The sequence below is a fragment of the Thunnus albacares genome, chromosome 16, assembly GCF_914725855.1.
Source record: "Thunnus albacares chromosome 16, fThuAlb1.1, whole genome shotgun sequence".
Classification (NCBI taxonomy): domain Eukaryota; kingdom Metazoa; phylum Chordata; class Actinopteri; order Scombriformes; family Scombridae; genus Thunnus; species Thunnus albacares.
In genome coordinates this window covers 24,168,104-24,187,579 of record NC_058121.1, presented here as the reverse complement: position 1 = coordinate 24,187,579, position 19,476 = coordinate 24,168,104, and the positions used below count along the sequence as shown (strand labels likewise).

At 38.6% G+C, this 19,476-nt stretch overlaps 1 protein-coding gene across 2 annotated transcripts in view; it reads right to left on the bottom strand.

Moving 5' to 3' along the window:
• The window catches only part of si:ch211-202p1.5 (uncharacterized protein LOC103909337 homolog), a 35,836-nt gene that overhangs the window by 8,689 nt on the left and 7,671 nt on the right, over nt 1-19,476 (bottom strand). For both annotated transcript variants that reach the window (XM_044376196.1, XM_044376197.1), the window contains one exon: nt 2,951-3,113. In XM_044376196.1, the coding sequence (XP_044232131.1) occupies nt 2,951-3,113 (163 nt within the window). The remainder of the gene's footprint in view (nt 1-2,950; nt 3,114-19,476) is intronic.

Below are 19,476 nucleotides of genomic sequence, written 5' to 3'. Positions count from 1 at the left end.
AAAAACTACAAAATCCATTTTACAGCTGGAATAAAATCCTTAGATGTTCAGTAAAGTCGCTGATGGCATCAGCAGGTATGATCTGAACTTCTGAAGTGCTTCTAGACACAGAAATGTGAGCGGGCTGTGAGGGGTTAACTGTTTTGAAGGGTCACAGTTATTTCAGGCTCTTTGTGGTCTCCTTGGTGGGTTTGTGTTAAAGGGTTAAAACAGGGTATTTAGAAACAGCAAGAGGAAACATGGCAGTAATTATTCTTCATTAGCAAAGGTGCTCTTTCTTATTAGCTCCACCACATCTGACTGCTCACTCATTGCTTATGCATACTGAACTAAAATGAAGTTAATCGCTACCAATTGTGAAGACAGTCTGGTTCTTATTTGAGGAGAGGAAATTTAAAATTGGAAGAAGAAGGTTTCTGCGCTGATGGAATAATACAGAGATGAGTTTAATAGTCTGCCTGGAGAAAACATTAATATTTAAACCAACAACATTGTTTTATTGTAAATTTTGTCATTTCTGTATTTGGGATTCCAATGATTTACCCTTCAGCCAGTTCAAAACAAGACACGACTTCAGAGGGTTTGCTGTTATCACAGGTTCCTGAACTTCCTGCCAGTAGTCTCCAAGTTGACAATATGTTGTCCAACTACGTCCAAAGGCAATCCCTGTTTCTAACACTCCTAAACGGCTAAACTCGAAGGCGGGGTGAAAAGCTGTAGGTTCATTTTCAGCCACCTGTTTTTATTTGCATTGTTGCGCATAAAAACCTGAGTGGAAACGCCAAAAATACAAAACAATCTTGAAATAATATAATTGTTTCCTGTTGTCTGAGGTGTTAAAGTATTTCCATCCATCCATTTCGCACCGGTTATCCTGGACCGAGTTGTGGTGACATCAGACTGAGTAAGGAAACCCAGACATCCTTCACCCTAACAAAGCCCACCATCTCCTCCTGGGGGATCCCAAGGCGTTCCCAGGCCAGAGGAGATATGTTGTCCCTCCAGCATGTTCTGCGTCTGCCAAGGGGTCTCCTTACCCTCCTCATTGCCCACGCGAGCATTTAAGTCCCCCAGCAGAACTATGGACTCTCCAGGGCCCCACCCAGAGACTCCAAGAAGGCCGGATACTCAATGGTTTTCCATTGTTTGAGCTTTGGCTGCCGCTCTTTTAACGACATCATCTCATTGCCTCCTCTTCTTCTGCAATGGTATAATGACACTGACTGGAGCACTAACACCACCATCTGTTTATCTCCCAATATTCACACAACAGGAGTGGATGGAAATAGGGATTTATTTGAATCTTCTTTTGCCGACTTTATAGAAATTTGGTTAAAATTTGCGTTTAACATTGGGATGGAAAGCTGGCTAAAGCCTACTCCTGGCTGCATCCCGCTGCCTCCTTTATCTTTATCCAAGAATTCTGTATCTTATGTGTATATTTTAGTCTCAACACAATGATAAAATGATGATAAAATAAAAAAAGAGAGAAGTTTAAACCTACTTCCACACTTCCACACACCTGTATGATCAGTACATGAAGTTAGTTGCTGGATTGTTTGTTTTTCCAAGGAAAAAAATTGTCAATTTTGGCATTTCTAAATATCAGTGTCAGAAAGGTATGGGGTAGGGGTGTCAGATGCTGTTAGGTGAGGCCCTGACCCTGATGAAGGCCACAGACCGACATGACTCACTTTTACAATAAAAGTGTTGAATACTACGGTTGCTTGAATGTTTAAAGCAGAAAATGGTACTGATTTCATGAACTGACTGAAGGTGAAATCGCCTCTTATAGGAATCACAAATACATGAAATGGAAAAACATACCAACACTGATTTATGACACAGAATACCTGCAAAACTAACGACATTCCCATCAGCCTCAGTTGCACTTTGTGTTTAGCACTGATTAGCAAACGTGCATGTTAGCATTTACTTCAAAGCAACTCTGTCCCTGCATTCAGCCTCACAGAGCTGTTAGCACATCTGTCGTTACATGAAGCGCAGCTGAAGTTCCGACATAATGCACAGACTGTATTTCGGAGGGCACACGCTCACCGTGAAGCCAACTACACCCTCCCTCTTCATTTATTTTCTCAGAGAGCAAACATAAAGAAACTAAAGGTTCATGTCAGCCAAACACAGAACAAGATGAATTAGATTTTCTTTGAAAACAGAAGACACATTCAGTATATGACTCTTTTAGTTTATATGTAATGGAGGGTAGAATAATATATATGTACAGTATATATATATATATATATCCAACTGACACTAACTTAAAGAAAACTAAATATGTGTAATGAGAAACGCTGTACTGGCACATTTCTACTCAGATATTTTACTTGAGAATTGTTGGATTTCATACTTACAAAGCTTTCATTTACAATAAAAAATACTTAAAGGCACAATTCATAATCCAAATGTAAAAGAAGAGTCATCCCATCACCAAAATTCAAAAGTTTCAAACTGATAAAACGTCATTTGATGTTGATGACGCTAATTAACAGTTTTTGTTGAATGAAACAACTAGCTTTATCTTCTATTTTGAATATGATCAGTTGATTTTTTTTTCATCTTCCAAGTCAAACTTTCTAATCTCTCTGTGATTTATAAGGTCATAAAATATGAGTAACAGGCTAATCTAATTGTGCCTGTAGCCCTGTATCCTTTTATCTTCTCTGAAAAGTGCTGACCTCCCAGAATACCGGAGGTTTATCTTAGTTTTGGACTGAAGCAGCTGTGTGAACACCTCCCATCCTCCCCCATAAACCTCCAGCTACTGCTGCAGTCAGCCCCTCTGAGCTTCTTATCCCTATCGCACATTATTGATTGCATCTTATCTTTGTTGTTTTAACACTAAGATTTATTGTAGTGCTCCATTTCTGTGAAAACAAACGTCTGAGATGTTTAATATTCCTCTCCCTCGCCTCGCTGACGGCAGACTCACCTCGGGGTGTTGACCCAGACGATGCCAATGTGGCAGAAGAAAATACACTCCTTGTCTTTCTGGTTCTCGCAAGAGCAGCGTTTCTCCCGCCGGTGGGCCATGTGGGTGAGCTGCGCTGTGGGGCCCTCCTCTGCCGTGGGACCCATAACAGAAAAGGTAGAGGCTGCAAAGCAGATGGGAAAAGGTGTTAATTTAGACTGATCTTTATTGTTTCAGAAGCTTTAATGAGAAACAAACATCCACAAAACCATCAACTACAACTCTACTGTATAACAAAGGAAATTGTGTGTGGCTCCCAGTCCTAAAACAGAAATTTATTTATTTATCCAAAGTTTTGACCACAGGGGGGAGAATAAAATCACTAATCAGTGCTCCAGAAACACAACAGTTTTATCAGATTTACAGCATGGAGTCTCTGTAGAGGCAGGATTTCAACATCTAAATGAGGCACTGGCTTAAATTGAACATATCCTGCACATTACCAGGTCTATATTTATATTCTACTGGAATATTTTTGCATGATGTACAGTTAAAATCTCCTTATTCATCTTTAACTGGCCTTTTATGCAGCCCCTCAGTTCAGCCTCTGTCTCAAACAGGCCGTTTTAGCTCCTGTCTCTTTAAAGGTGCAATGTGTAGGATTAAGTGGCATCTAGTGGTGAAACAAACTGAATCCCCACCCCCCCCCTCCAAGCATGTAGGAGAACCTACAGTGGCCACCAAACCCACCAAACCCATGAAAGGCCCTCTTTAGAGCCAGTGTTTGGTTTGTTCATTCTGGGCCTCTGTAGAAACATGGCGGTGCAACATAGAAGGCTCTGTGTAAGAAAACCCACTCTGTATATAGATATAAAGGGCTCATTCGGTGGTAATGACAACACAACAAACTAAAACTGATGATACATTAAAACATACTGATTCCATTTTTGCCAAGTCTGTTCCGCTAGATTCTGCACACCTTTAAGGTGAGCCCACTCTGTTCTGATTGGTCAGCTTCAGGAAGCCTCCTCCGGCTCCAGAGGCTACGTAAACAAACTGTAGTAGCAGGATTTTCATTTCTTTTTCTTCTTCTTTATTTGAAATGGAAACTTCTCAAATCCACCTATACATGTTGGAGCTGAATCAGATTTGAAATATGTGAGTGGACAATGCGAAGAAGACGTGGAAAAACCTTAGTGACAAAGGAACGTACAGCCATTTGTGGGCATATCTCAGCTGACTGGAGGAGTTGCAGCTGGGGGGGGGGCGTGTTGGTGTCTGTGTTTGATTGACAGCAGCTGGCAGGCCAGCAGTGTTACACTTTATGAATGGAGACAAAGTAAACAAACTGCAGTAGCTACAAGTCATGGACAGACTTACTAACAGGGATTTTGAAGAGCAACGACCAAAACAGCATTTAACGGGTCTGAAGTGACATCTGCACACTACATGCTGTTTAATGTGCTGCAGCTGAGCAGCTAATTAGCTGTCTAGCCTGCTAACTGACATCTGTGGTGCACTTTTCCCCGGTGAATATTTGTCTGGTGGCTCGTTCAACAAGCTAAGATGCAGGACAAGATGTGTGTTCATGTTTGTAAATTAGATAAGAAGGAGTCTTTAGCAGGAAAGCTAATGTGGGTTGTTGTTCAGAGTCTGTGTGCCTCTTGTGTTGTGTAGCAGGATGCAATCAGGCTCAGTGCGACCGTCTGCTCTGCCTATGATAGAACAACATGTTATCGCTTAATGCAAGATTTGATTTGCTGTATGGAAATAAGGACTCCAGCTATTTGAGTGGAACAATATTTGATCGGAATAATGTAAAACTAGGGGGAACCATCAGGAAACCAAAGAATTTAAAATATAAGTTTCAGATTCAGGAGAACACAGGAAGTGATTTATAGACCAGATATGTTGCTGTAGTAGAAAAACTTCAGTTTCAGTTGGACTTTAATGTCAACTGGATACTTATATAACATCATTTGGCTTTAAAACTGTTAAATTGAGCAACAATTAATTTTATCTGTACATAGACGCCTCTCAGACGTTGACAGTCGATGGTACAGCGCTCTGCCTCTGAACTGTACAAACTTATACTGTCATGTATATCTGGTTCTTTCTCTCTCTCTCTCTCTCTCTCTCTCTCTCTCTCTCTCTCTCTCACACACACACACACAGAGCCCATAAAGCCCACAGACAGACTTTGATCCTGCTCTCAGTGCACACAGAGGAACGTTTGAGTGTCTCAAGAGGAATTTACATGATTTATATGTAGCAATATAAAGAACAGACTTGTACCATTTATGGTGAGAAGAAGTGTTATTTTGTGCATCAAATATTTAAGCTTGGTTTTTTATGTAAAGTCTCCAGAGAAGCTGCTATTAGTCCAAAACGCTCATGTTGCAGCCTTTCCTGCTCTGACATCAGTGTAACAATGTGAACCTTACTCAATCACAAGCTAATACATGTTTTTTACTTAGTAAAAGAAAAGGAATGCAAAAAGTGTGCAACATAAATCAGATAATTAACCACAAGTCTATAAACGACATACCTGAAATAAAATGTTTACTATGGATTACTGTCATGATCGTAATCTCTTCTGAAAGGTAACTCTTTCATATTTACCATCAGACAGTCAACATTACTCTAAGTGATACTAAACTAAAGATACAGAGGCACAGACTAGGCAAAATGTTATAGAAAATTATAAATAAAGTTATGGAAAATATCCATTCAGCTGCTTTAACCATACTTTAGTTTAGTTTCATCAAATATAATCCAGTGTTTTGCAGAATTGTCCAATTTCAATGTTCTTTCTGGAGATTAAGAAGCTTTAGTTTCAGCACATTGTTTATCTGTCCGGCTGCAACTTTACTGTTTTGGTTCACTCTCAGCGCTCTCATAGCGTCGTTTTCGGCTGCAGCAGGAAGCTGTTTTCAGAGAAAAAGCTACTGTACACTACCTGCTCAGCACCAAATGACAAACAGAAACAGTTAGCTGTAGACTAGCTGGTGAACATAGTGGAGTATTTCGCAGCTAAAGAGCCAGATATTTCCCTCAGGAGTTGGTAGAGAGCAGAAACAGAGCTAAAAGAGAGTGAATATTGGATTTACATTCACAAAACTGGTGGTCAAAATATCAGTTATATGCAGGTTTAAAGTCAGAAAAGGATTGTTTGGATTTTAAAAAATCACTTGGGAAAGTTTACAGAAAAGATTGTGGTCATGTTTGAAGGAAACCACCGTTATGAAACAGTCTCCCAAATCAACATGACAAACTTTATTGACTCATCCTGACCTCCTCCCTGTTGCAACACTAATAACAACATCACACTGCTTACAGTCAGAGGTGGAAAGTGACTAACAACTGCACAATTTTTAGGTAGTGGCACTTGAGTGTTTTCAGTTTCTGTTACTCCACTACATTTATTTGATAGTGATGTACACTTAAGCTACTTTGCAGGTTTAGATTAGTAATACAAAATAGGATCAACAAATAGATGATGATGTATTATTATAGGTAAGAGTCAGATAAAACTCAATTCACAAGCTACCTAGCAATATATTAAGTAATTAAAATCAGCCTAAACCACAACTTTAAAGTGATGTACACACTAATGCATCAATAATTATAGTCCAATAATATACTGTACATCATTCTGAAATGGGCCATTCTGCATGATTTATACTTTAAGTATATTTTTATGCTACTTTTGTACATTTGCTCAAGTGAAAGTTTGAATATATGACTTTTACTTGTCATATCAATCATATCACTTACATTATAAGTGCATGAAGGGATCTTCTAATGGTCAGTATGATTACAGCAAGAAAAACATGTTTCAATGTTTATTCGGGCTCCTGACTGTTGTTTTAAGATATAAATATAATAAATTGTGAACTCCTCCCTTAAGTTAAAGATCTGTGTACTTTCTTCACTGCTGCTCTCAGCTTCATTATGTGACCTGGACTTCCGACTGTAGTTAAGAGGATAAAATCGGCACACGTCACATCGCAGCGCTGCCCTGCAGAGACACACCTGTTGTCGTGTGAAGTAGTTTGTTCACCTGCGTGATCCAGATCTGTCAGCAGCGCTGCTGCCTGCCAGACAGACATCATGATTGAATCATAAAGAGATAATGAGCGAGAAGAATGTAACTTCTGTTCTGCTCCAACCTGTGTTCACTGTGACTTCAAACAGCAGAGTTTATGTCTTTCTTATCATTGCCAGACACTTAAGCATTTTATAAAATTGCATGTTTATCATCATCAAAACATGAGCCAAATTAAAATACACATTTAAAATCATGATAATGCCACGAAAAAGCAGAACTTTATCATTCAAGCAGTATAAACTCACCCCCCCCCTCTCTCTTTCCTGCTTCAAATTTTACTTTATTTCTTTTTTTAAAAGAGTTTAATCTTGAGTTTTTGTATATTTATTTACTTATTTACTAACGTGTGTTGGTTTTTGTCGAGATTGTTCTGTAACCTTGTTACTTTTTAAAGCTTTTGCCCACTTAAAGCCTCAAACTTTCCAGACTTGAAGCACCATTGACTTCCACTCACGCAGAACTTCATCATTTGAAGGTTTTGTGACGTATCCAACAAGTTTTCCAATAATCAAGCGGTAACATATCCTTTTTTCTGTACTTTATTTCTATTTTTTGTATATTTTATGTATTTATTTTTGTTGAGATGTGCATTTTTATGTGATAAATTCATATAATTTTTTGTATCTTTATTTCTTTACTGCTGTGTGCTGTGTTTTTGTATCAGATGTTGATATTAAGAATAACTTGCTCTTACATGTTTCCTTTATAGTGACTTTTTGTCCACTTAAAGACATCCAGACATGAAGCATCATTGACTTCTACTCATTTTACAACTCTGACAATGAGGCCTGATGAATGGGGCGTTTGTTGAAGCAAGAATGTCAGAAAAACTGCACTTCAGTCCAAAGAAGAATAAAATTGTTCTCTTTTAGCAGATAAGAAAATAATTACAGAACATCTGGTCCGTTTTATACAACTTGAGTCCGTGCTTAGCACTTGTATATAGAGGATTATGAATATTTTAGGGGTATTAGATCAATTTGAAATCAAAAATGTTATTGTCCAGATTGGCTAGACTTTTAAAAGGTGAAGACCGGAGCGTCACACCGCCTCCTTATCTGGAGTTTGTCTTGCAGCGTGCATACACAGAAAGCAAACACAGCCCTCCTCATGGTTTGCATGTTTCCGCGCTGCCAAGTCAAACTGGGCAGAACTGAAGTGTTTTGTGCTTCTGCTGAGGAGAATGATACGGGTTCAAATCAATTTGGCAGGGAGATGTTGTGCTTTTCATCCACGGTCATCACATATCCTCCGAAAAAACAGACACATGTACAAACATGCACTCATGCAATATCCTGGTGAGGTTAGACAAGCAGCAAAAGGTTGCAGGTTCAAATCCTCGGACTGAGGGGGGGGGGGGGATCTAGTGATGCTCTCGCCTTTCAGATGTTGAAATGTTTTGGAGCAATTTTCAACTTTCAGATTTTTATCTCGTCCCCTATTTCATAATATACCAACATTTAACAATAACTGATAAGGAAATTACAAAGTTCGGATGTTATTTTAGGAAAATACTGTCAGTTCCATGACAGCATAATTTGTTCAAACGCCAAAAAAAGTTCATTTTTGACGATGGAAATAGTAGTTTGACAAAAGAACTCAAACTCCTCTTATACAAGACCACCTTTTTATCACATGACAGAAGTTAAATACTTAGGTCACAAGTACTGACAACTAACTAAAGATGACAACTGAGCAAACATCTGCTGATGAATGAAGTGCACAAATAATTGACTTAAAGTTTATTTTTCCCTGACAAGTAACTCTTATGCATATCCTCCAGACTGGACTACTGCAATGTGCAGCTTCACGTGGATCCCTGGCAGGAGCATCCAGAAGCTCCAGTACATTCAGAGCAGCGCTGCCAGGATCCTGATGAGAGAACACATAACATCTATTCTGTTTTCATTGCACTGGCTCCTTGTCTCCTTCAGGATTGACTACAAAGTCCTGCTACTCACATACAAATCCATCAACAGACAGGCGCCTCTCTATCAACAGGAACTGATCATACCAAAAAAAAAAAAAAACCTCCATCTGCAACCCTCAGATCTGCCAGCAGCTTGCTCCTCTGGGCTCCCAGTACTAAGCTCTGCACCATGGGGGGATTGAGCCCTCTGCTCTGCTGCATCACGCCAGTGGAGCAGCTTTCCTGACCATCTGAGGGCAGCACAGACCCTAGTCTCTTCTAAAAAAAAGCCTAAAAACCTTTCTATTCATTCAGGAAGGCGTTTTCATCTTAACTCTTTTATGTTTTTATTGCTGTAGCACTTTCAGACTCACCATGAATGAAAAGTGCAGTACAAATTATTACTATTATTATTTACGACTTTCTCTCAGAAGAATAAGTGAAAGTAGTAAGTAGTCTGACTTCGGTGTAAAAATTCACACCACAGACTTCTGGTTTGCATTCTGTCTCCTTCCGACAGCTGGATTCCTTTAACCCAAACTGAAATATTTCCCAAACCAAAGTCAGGTTTGTGTTTAAACTCAACCGAATGAAACATCCAAAAAAAAATCTCTTATCTGAATAGTTTTGGTAAAGATCATGACACTGACAAATGACTTGAATCACTCTTGGATACCAAAAAAACTAAGATAAAATAAAATAAAAGACAAAGATAATAGAGAAGGTTCATGACCAGTAGATTAGTTAAGTGAGTCATGAGGCGGGAACATTAAAAGAAGAGAGATCGATCAGTCACTTCTCAGGCCGTTTTTACCCGTGTGACAGTTTACAACTTGCAATCACGAGTTCCCTATTTCATAACGTATACACACAATTCTGTCGCTTTTACTTCTTGACCGTAATATCGTTATATAATAACGTGAGGAAGGGAATCGATGCATCTTGAAAGCATTTATAAAACTAACAGTATAACCGTCCTCCCCTGCTGCTTTACCAGACGCCAACATCTTGACTGCAGCCTTGATCTCTGACTCTGAGATAGCTCTTTCTAAATATCTTCTACCAGGCATCTTGAATTATTGAAATATTTATATTGAAAACATCATCAACATCCTCTGAGCTGTATTTGCATTCAGACTTGAGTATGTTGTGTTATGTTAAATTTATTTGATTAGGTTCAAATATTAGAGCGTGGTTGTTGTCATGAATGGCAGGAATCGAGGATTTATTCTCTATTTGTTTCAATTTGAGAACATTTTATCACCACTCTCAAAATATTTTTGTAGCGACAATCATTTTGACAGTCGATCAATCACCTGAGTCGCCTCTCAAGCCAAAATGACAGAAATTTTTTCGTTTCAGACCTTCCAAACTCCTGAGATCTGCTGCTTTTCCCTGTTTGATGATTAACTGAATATATTTGGGCCCTTAAATTGAGAAAATTATCTTGTCATTTAAGTGTAAGGACTTGTGTAGGAGAAACATGCACACATTCTCACATCCCATTGATACATACAGACTCAGGATCTCTTGTGAACTGAACCTTGAAAGACCTGAACGGCACAACGTGGGGAAGCTGAGAAAGGTTCAACTTTATGCGAATGTCCTCTGATGTGCAGGAAATATCACCCTTGTCTTGATTCCCTCATGAAACAGAGGCAGAAGAGTTCAAATTAGATTTGAATTAGACGTAAATTTTTTCTCTTAATTCTTCTCCATCTGCATAAAAACACATCTAATAAAACGGAGGAAAGCTTTATCGGGGGTTGAAAAAGAAAAATGATGCATGGAAACACATTGCTCAACAAATCAACTACTTAACTACCAAATCAGAACAGAGTATTTAAATTAATATAGTATATAATCAGTTATAAACTATACATTTAAAAATATACAGTACAAAAGTATACCCAGTGGTGGAAGAAGTATTCAGATCCTTTACTTAAGTAAAAGCACCAATACAGCAATATACAAATACTCCATTACAAGTAAAAGTCCTGCATGAAAAATCCTACTACAGTAAAAGTACATAAGTATTATGAGCTTGATGTAGTTAAAGTATTGCAGTAAAAGTAGTGGTTTGGTCCCTCTGACTGATATATTATTATATATGACATCATTATATTATTAATAGTGAAGCATCAGTGTTAGAGCAGCATGTTACTGTAGTAGCTGCTGGAGGTGGAGCTAGTTTACACTACTTTATATACAGTTAGCTAGTTTAGTCCAGTGGTTCCCAAACTAGGGGTCGGGGCCCCTCCAAAGGGTCAGCAGATAAATCTGAAGAGTCGTGAGATGATTAATGGGAGAGGAAAGAAGAAAAAACAAAGTTCTGATACACAAATCTGTTTTCAGTTTTTGGACTTTTTCTGTAATCTTTGATTTTTGGTGAACTATTGGATCATTTGAACATTTACTGAAATGAAACCATGTGAGAATTTTGGAGAGAAAAATCACTATTTGGTGGAGCTGTTAACAACTCATGGACATGTGAAATGTGACCCCGACTACACACTGCTTTTAAAATACAACACATTTACAATGTGTTATATTTTAAAAGCTTGTTATATTATCCATTGTGTCAAATCTTCATCTGAAAAGTAACTAAAGCTGTCAAATAAACGCAGTGGAGCAGAAAGTACAATATTTCCCTCTGAAATGTAGTGGAGTGGAAGAATAAAGTAGCATCACATGGAAATACTCAAGTAAAGTACAAGTACCTCAAAAGTACAGTACTTGAGTAAATGTACTTAGTTACATTCCAACACTGAGCATACAATATATACAGTTTACCAAACTCAAACTGACAATCCCTCACAGATTTTAAACTCTGCATCCAGCTGTGTGGCGGTTCGAGTTTCTTCCCTTTGAGACATCTAGAATTTATGACGTTGTACTGATACAGAAGTATCACTCATCATGTCCTCCCAGTTTTATGAGCTGACAGATGGACAGGTCACTCAACTCATCATCAGCCATCAGGTTTGTCTACAGTGAAAAGTGAAAAGAACTTTTCATACTCATCAGCTGTCAACACTTTTATTCCTCGCCAATGTAGTTTAATATCATGAATCATCGCTTGTTATCTTTTCTGTCTTACTTTTGGCTTTCCACTTCTCCACATCTGTTATTTAAACAACATTACGATCAGTTACATCCGTATTTTTTCTGATAATATGTTATTAATACCTAATTTATGTTCACCAGCTAACTATTAACTCACTGAAACTTGTTATAACTGCCAGTAAGAAGGCGGTGAGGTAGCTGCCTCCATCTCACCTCAGTCATCACACGCGCAGCAGCGATTAACTGAACAAATTATTTCAGAAATTAAAAACATGAGGCCGTGGCCTGTAGCTTAACTTAAAAGACTCCCGTCCAATGACGGATGACCTCATTATAACCTGCACGTGTGGGTGCCTGAGGCAGGCGTGTGCAGGTGAATAATGCAAGAGCAGCCATGAAACAGACTGAGCCCGTTTCAAGGAGCATGTGGTGCATATATTCACTCATTTTTCACTAAAAAATACAGAGATTTTTTCATACATGTACATAAACCGATGTTCAGTTGGATGTTATGTATCTGTACAGTGACAATGCTGGCGTCTTGATGTTTAGCAGAGCAGAGATTTCTTCACATAGCTTCACCTCCAAGGTGCATGGAGAAGGACAGAAGTACTACATTTGTGGTACAAAGAACATTTTATGATTCAGTCTCATAATGAAAGAAAGAAAAAGAAAATGTTCTCATCATAAAGGTATTGTTTATACGTTAAGTGTTGCTGGAGTGGGATGAGGTGAAAATCTGTACCAAATTTCATGGAAATCCACCAAGTAGTAAAGTTGAGGTGAGATATTCCACTCAGAGCGACAAATTGAATCTCATGTAGGTGCTGGAAGAGAAGTCAGTTCCAAGGTTACGTTTCCCGCTTTGTGCGAGCTCAGTGTGAAGAACAAGGCAATATAATCTTTCGAATCCTTGTTAAACTCCCACTGTGGTCAGAACATGCTGCTCCTGAACAAAAACACCAACTAAAAGACGTTAACACCACACAATTATTATCTGCCACCGACAAACCACAGTATGTGCTCCAATAGCGTCGACAACAATCCTGGTAAACATTGAAATCCATCAGATTTATCGGTGGTTTCCACACCGCCATGGCCAATATTTCAAAGACAACATTAATAAAGAGAACAGAGATGTTAACGCCACAGAGCTTTAACTTCACCAAAAAGAAACACACACACATACACATATATATGTATATAAAGAATGTTCTCTTGGTTTAGAAAGCCACATTGTGCTCAAACAAATGATGAAGTGATTTAATGTTCAATGGGAGCCAAGAGGAAATAAAAAATCTTGCGAGGATTTGGAGGAAACTCGGGCCAGATTGGAACAAGCTTTTTTTACTCAAAATTAAAGATTTTACACAAATATCTCCACCTTTATGCTGAGTTTTGGCTCAGCGGCTGCCATTATACTTTCCTAAAAACAAGAAGTGTAACCTGGATGTTTGCCAACCTCTCCCTCTATGTGAGTGAATGTGACATCAGACTGTAAGCTAAAGGTTTTTATGGTTTCCTTGCTAAAGGCAACAAAGCTCACTTTATGGAAGTGAACATACAACTTTTTCCGAGACGTGTTTTGCTTTTGGCACTCGTTCAATCCTCCGAGCAGCACCTCATTGCGATGCATGCTTTCTTTACCCATAATTTAAAGGAAAGGGGAAATATTTGTATGCCCATAAGCACGTATACCTTTGCATACTTTATATACATGTGCAAGTGTTCGTGCAAAAGTTAGTTTGTATCTGTGGGCTCCAGAACAAAAAAGGCAAAAAAAACCCCTCTCTGTTCAGGCTCCTACATTGTTTGAAGACTGCCAAGCCAAAGTTTAATCTCTTGCCCTGTTATGAGAGAGTCTGCCCGGCTCCACGGGGTTTGACAATATTTGACAATATAAAGGCGGATCAGCCGCCTAATACATGTGCTGGCTGTTTGGATTGGCAGGAGTCGCTCTGCAGGTAGAAGCCGGAAATTCAGTAACGCTTATTGCTCTACAACGGCCTTCCTCACATGTATCACAGCTTGCACATGGCCGGGCAATGTAGGTATGCAGCGCTGTCGTGTAAGCGGTTAAAGAACACGGTTGTGAGGGTTTAAACACGCGAGCGAACATTTCATGTCCATTTGTGTTGTTCTAGCCTTGGTGGACTCAGGATTCTTGGGAGGTAATAAAGGTGCTGAGGCCGAAACGATGGCCAATGTATACCCACAGACTAATTTGGATCTGTTAAAGCCCAAACATCTCCACTTGGATTCCCTTGACAGGCTGGAAAAGATTTATTGTTGCTGAAGAAAGTGAGACACGCTCGCCTCTCCATCAACGGTCCACCAGCGAACCACCAACTATTTTGATAATTAGTTAATTGTTTTGAGTCAATTTTCAAGAAAAACTGCCCAAATTCTCTGGTTACAGCCTCTTAAATGTAAATATTTCATGGTTTCTTTATTCCTCAATGATGTAAACTGAACATGACATTTGAGAACGTCATCTTGGGACTGTTTTGGGAAAGAGTGATCATCATTTTTCACAATTTTCTGACATTTTATAACCCAAACAATTTGACAGATTGATTGATGATGAAAATAATTGTTAATTGCGGGCATAGACCAGAGACTGTAGTATGAGAACAAGGGGGTTATTTCCACTTGGGTTTTTCAAAATCTTACTTTTGTCTCGCTCACTTTTACAGTTTAAGGTTGATTTTCTGACTAAAATCTCTGTAGACTGTGTCCTCTGACTGTCCAGCCAGAAAAATATGCTCATCTGAGTCTCTTTACAGGCTGTTTTTAGTTCCTTTGACATGAAGTTAGATGCTAGAAAACGTCTTTCTAAAGCAAAGCTCTAATATGAGAGGTGGTCATGTGACACAGAGATATTATAGGAGAGAATATTACAGCCTACAGTAGGTGATGTTAACACCATTAGCTGCATCACAAGATGATACTGGACAGAAACCTGCAGAAACACACTGAGGCAGCTGTTGACAACGACTACTGACCTAAACATCAGCACATCGAAAAGACCTCTCAGCAAACTGGCAGCCACAGAATATTCATTTTGCATTAAGTTTGTTATATATTTCATTTTAGTTTATTTCAATGTCATATTTAAACCTGCAGTGCTGAACTTTTACATATAACTGAACATCCGTTACATTAAAGCTCTTGCCAAACGAGTTCACACAACGCTGATTAAGCCTATCACCGCCAGATAAAACTCTCTGCATTTCACTTAAATGGGGATAAATAATTTAATCATGCGACTTTCCAAATGTTATTGGACCAAATGGATCAAATTCCGATAGTGAAACGAGTCATTTTGTGCAGCTTGTGTGATGCTCAAAGCAATTTATCCACCGCTTAACAGCTGCATCAGGAGGATGCCCTAAGTTAAACTTGTGTTCATGACTCGTACAGGTCGTAACAGGTCTGAACTCATAAATTTAGCCACAGATTGTCTTAAATCCCTCACGTGCACATCTCTTCATACCAGTGGTTCTTGCATGTAGTGGTGGAAGAAGTACTGAGATCCTTTAAGTAAAAGTAGAAATTACTCTAGTTTAAAAATACTCCATTACAAGTAAAAGCCCTGAATTCAAAATGTTACTTAAGTAAAAGTACAGAAGTATTATCAGCAGAATGTACTTAAAGTAATACATAAGTTTTTTTTATAATATCAATACACTTTATTAATATAGCACCTTTCACATAAAGGTGTATTATTTCATGTAAAATCTTAATCTCAAAAGTAACTATAAGTGGCAGATAAATGTAGTGGAGTAGAGGTACAAAGTAGCATAAAAATGAAAATACTCTACAGTACAAGTACCTCAAATTTGTACTTGTACACAGTACTTTAGTAAATGTACTTAGTTACATAACAGCGCAGCTTGCATGAGGCCCATTGTCTGACTAAAGTGGTTACAGGTTATAGACATATGAAGCTTGAGTAAGTGGTTGAAATCGGACACTGTTTCATTTCTAGGAATCACATGCCAAAAAGATTTGGAACCACTTATGTTTGAGGATATATAATGAAGGCATTGAGTGGATGATTGTTCTCATGAGGATAGATGTACCGTACATGGATGCATGTGTGAACCACTCGCTCTCCCTCAGAGGGGTTAGACGAGAAACAACATGGCGCCAGCTTTTTAAGAGGGAGATATAAATTCATTACAGCTATTAGTGATGGATGGTTGTCAGCACAACTCCTCTGCTGACATAAAGATAACATTTTTACAGACTGGATCCTGGATATTATATATCACAGGCAAAGATGATGTTGAAAAAATGAAAAAATATTCAACACGAAGCTCAAAAATAATGTTTCTGGCGTTGTGCCTAAAAATGCTTCCTGTCTGCTCTTAATTTTATGTCAATCATGATTTTAGGAGCGTTTACGAGAAGAAACCAATATTTAATCAGTGCTTCTACTGATAATATTAATATTAAACACAGTTTAAGAGATTCTGGTTGCTCCAACTTGATAACTATTAGATGGATTGATATTAAATTCATTTTCCCCAGAGGATGAATCTGAATGACTTTGCTGATTCAATGCAAACAGTCAGATATGGCTAAAAACCCAGGTGTTCATGATTTCCATCTTGACCTAGTTACTTAAAGTTAGTATAAAATGGTAGCCTTATTTTAAAATGTGAACTCTGCAAAAGGGTCCTAAAAGTCCACATACATCGATGGCTACATACATGATATTATGCTAATAGACTGCGGCTAAAGCTAAAAGAGCATGGAAATAAAGGAGCAGTATTGTTCTTGTAGTGAATGTTAGCTAGTTAGCCCTAAAGTGCAATATTATCAGGAAAAATGTAGGGTCAGACTGTTATTCTAACATAATTCTGTTTGGATGTCTGCAACAGAAAAACACACTTTGTTAAGGAGCACAAAGGTTAGATTTATTATTTATTGTTTGGATTTTCAAACATTATGTTTCACTTTTATAAGAGAAAAGGCTTTGAGGATGAGAACTGATCAATGAGGACATACAGTAACGCTATCTAACATTGGATGGGGGTTGCTGGAGTCTAAACTTTCCCAAATCCAATCCAATTTGCTAACGTTCCCCCAAACTCTTACACAGTACCATCCTGGACCAGTCCTGTTCATGTCCTGAGCTGGGCTACCCCCTAAGTCTATCTATAAGACAGTTTTCATGCACAAACGCCATGCGTCCACTGCAGAAGATTCAGCTTGTTTCTGCAAATACCACCCTCAACAATAAAACACCAAAATGGGTAAGATGAGCAAGTCAACCACAGAAAACCAGTGAAGAAGAATTGGTATTCTATTCCTGTTTCCTGCTTCTTAAAATATAGTTTACTACGAGCAGATTATAACAGTTTGAGCAGAGAGACATGGTAGGTAGCTACGTTTAATGCTAAACAAGTCAAAGTAGACAATAAAGAGTTCCCGTCCACCATTGTTGTAAATGTCACTGTGTTTCTTCTTCTTCCTCTTCTTCTTCCGGTGAAGCTGCCACTATCTGTTTTGTTAGCAATATGATAGTGTTTCTACAAAGCTCCATCTTCCCTGTACACACTACAACGCTAAGCTGGTGTTTTCACATTTACACACTCTGGAGGCCATTTTGGAAAAGCCTGCTGTTTTAGTCTGGACGGAGGGCCAAAACGGAGAGAATAAAGACGTATTTATGAATTTAGCTGGCTCAGTGTGGATATGGTCTAAGTTAGCTAAAGACATGTTGGCCTTGGAAGAAACACTAAGTTCCTGCTTTAGCTAGTAAGCTAGTTTGCCAGGTACGCTAACGTTAGCAGCTGATGTTACACATTTGCTCTTGTGTTGTTTTGGGTTTTTTTCGAAGTTTGATTTAAATTTAAATTTTGATTTTGTCACGAGCCTTTAAACTCTACAAATACCTGTCTACCATTTTACAGTCACTAAGCTATTACTGGATGATCGTCCATCATAATTTGAAACATATTTAAGCCACCAATGATGTTTTGGATGTTATCATTTTTAGGTCACAGTTGAACAGGTTCAGTCAAAGAGACAAAAACTGTCATGTGGGAACCCATGATACTGTAGGAAGTGGAAAAAGCTTTCTGAGCCTTTACATTGGGTGGAAAGTTTTCATTGGACTGAATGGTCAGCCATGTTTGGATAATACATTCAGGCAATAAAACCATTTTGTTTTAAGGAAGAACACTGACTTTTCTTCTGGCGCCGCCCTGATGAAAAACATTTTTTCTGCCACCACTGGTAAGCATTTGTAGAAAAGTTTTCAAATTGTGACATCAGCTGGTGGGTTAATTTCAACAACACACAGTTTAAATATTTCTGAAGTTTAAACAAGGTTTTAAGAAGTGATCGCATCAAGATATATTTCCATTTTAACTAGCTCAGTCAAGCCACTCCTGTAGTTATAGGGCTATTAGTTTTTATTTAGTCTCCTAGGTGCTTAACGAAAGACACTGGTGTTGTCTTGTGATTTAAACTGTTGTCTGAAACAAACTGTAATAGATCTCAGATGTCTGGCTGTGACACGACGAACACAAAACAGGCAGCAGAGATGAAGACCAAAACAGTGGTGGAGAAAGAGAAATGGAGCGTAGGTGGAAAAGGGATATAAATGTAAATGTATGGAAAGTCAAAGCCGGGAAAGCAAATCAACAGCAGAGACAACCTGTCTTGGAGGTTCCTCGGAGGGTTTTACACTAACAGACACTTGACCACAAAACTGTTTGTCTAACTTGATGGAGTTGATCTGCAATTCAGAATGCTCAGTGTTGCGAGAAAAAGTCAGCGTTTCACCTCCATGATGAGCGGTTCCCTGTGACAGTAATGAGCACACAGAGTTGAACAAGAGGAAATTAGTGGATTTAGGGCTGGTCAGGACTCTGCAAACCACAAGCACCATTTCATAATGACAAGGTCAACCTAAGTAGCAACACACCTCTCCTCAGGCGACGTGCCAGTCTGCCTCAAGATTTTATCTCGAACACTACTGGCCTCCTTTTTTTTTTTTTTCTTGCAACAAACCTCTTCTTTAGGCAGGTTTTTATAGCAAGAAACAGCTGTTTTGTCACAGCAAAGAACTAAAAAATTGTAAAATTTCAAGTTTTCATTTCATATTAGTCACTACTTGAACTGATTTCAGAAGAAAAAACTTAAAATTTGTGATGATTCTCAGGCAAGTTCTGCAGCCTCTTTTTTCTCTGATGTCTAAGTGGATTTATGAAGCTTTATTTACGCAGGACATAGGAGATAATGATATCCTCGGGAAGTGTAAGTCACACTGATAGATATCAGTATTTGTTTCATGTCTGTGTCTTCAGATTTGAGTTATGACCGTGAGGAGGACGATTTTTGATTCTTCCATCTTTGCCTCACCTTCAACTCTCCGGCGCCCCCCTGGGGTGCCTTTTGTCTTTGTCAAAAGCCTCCCCATAAATAAAGTTTACTTACTCTGTC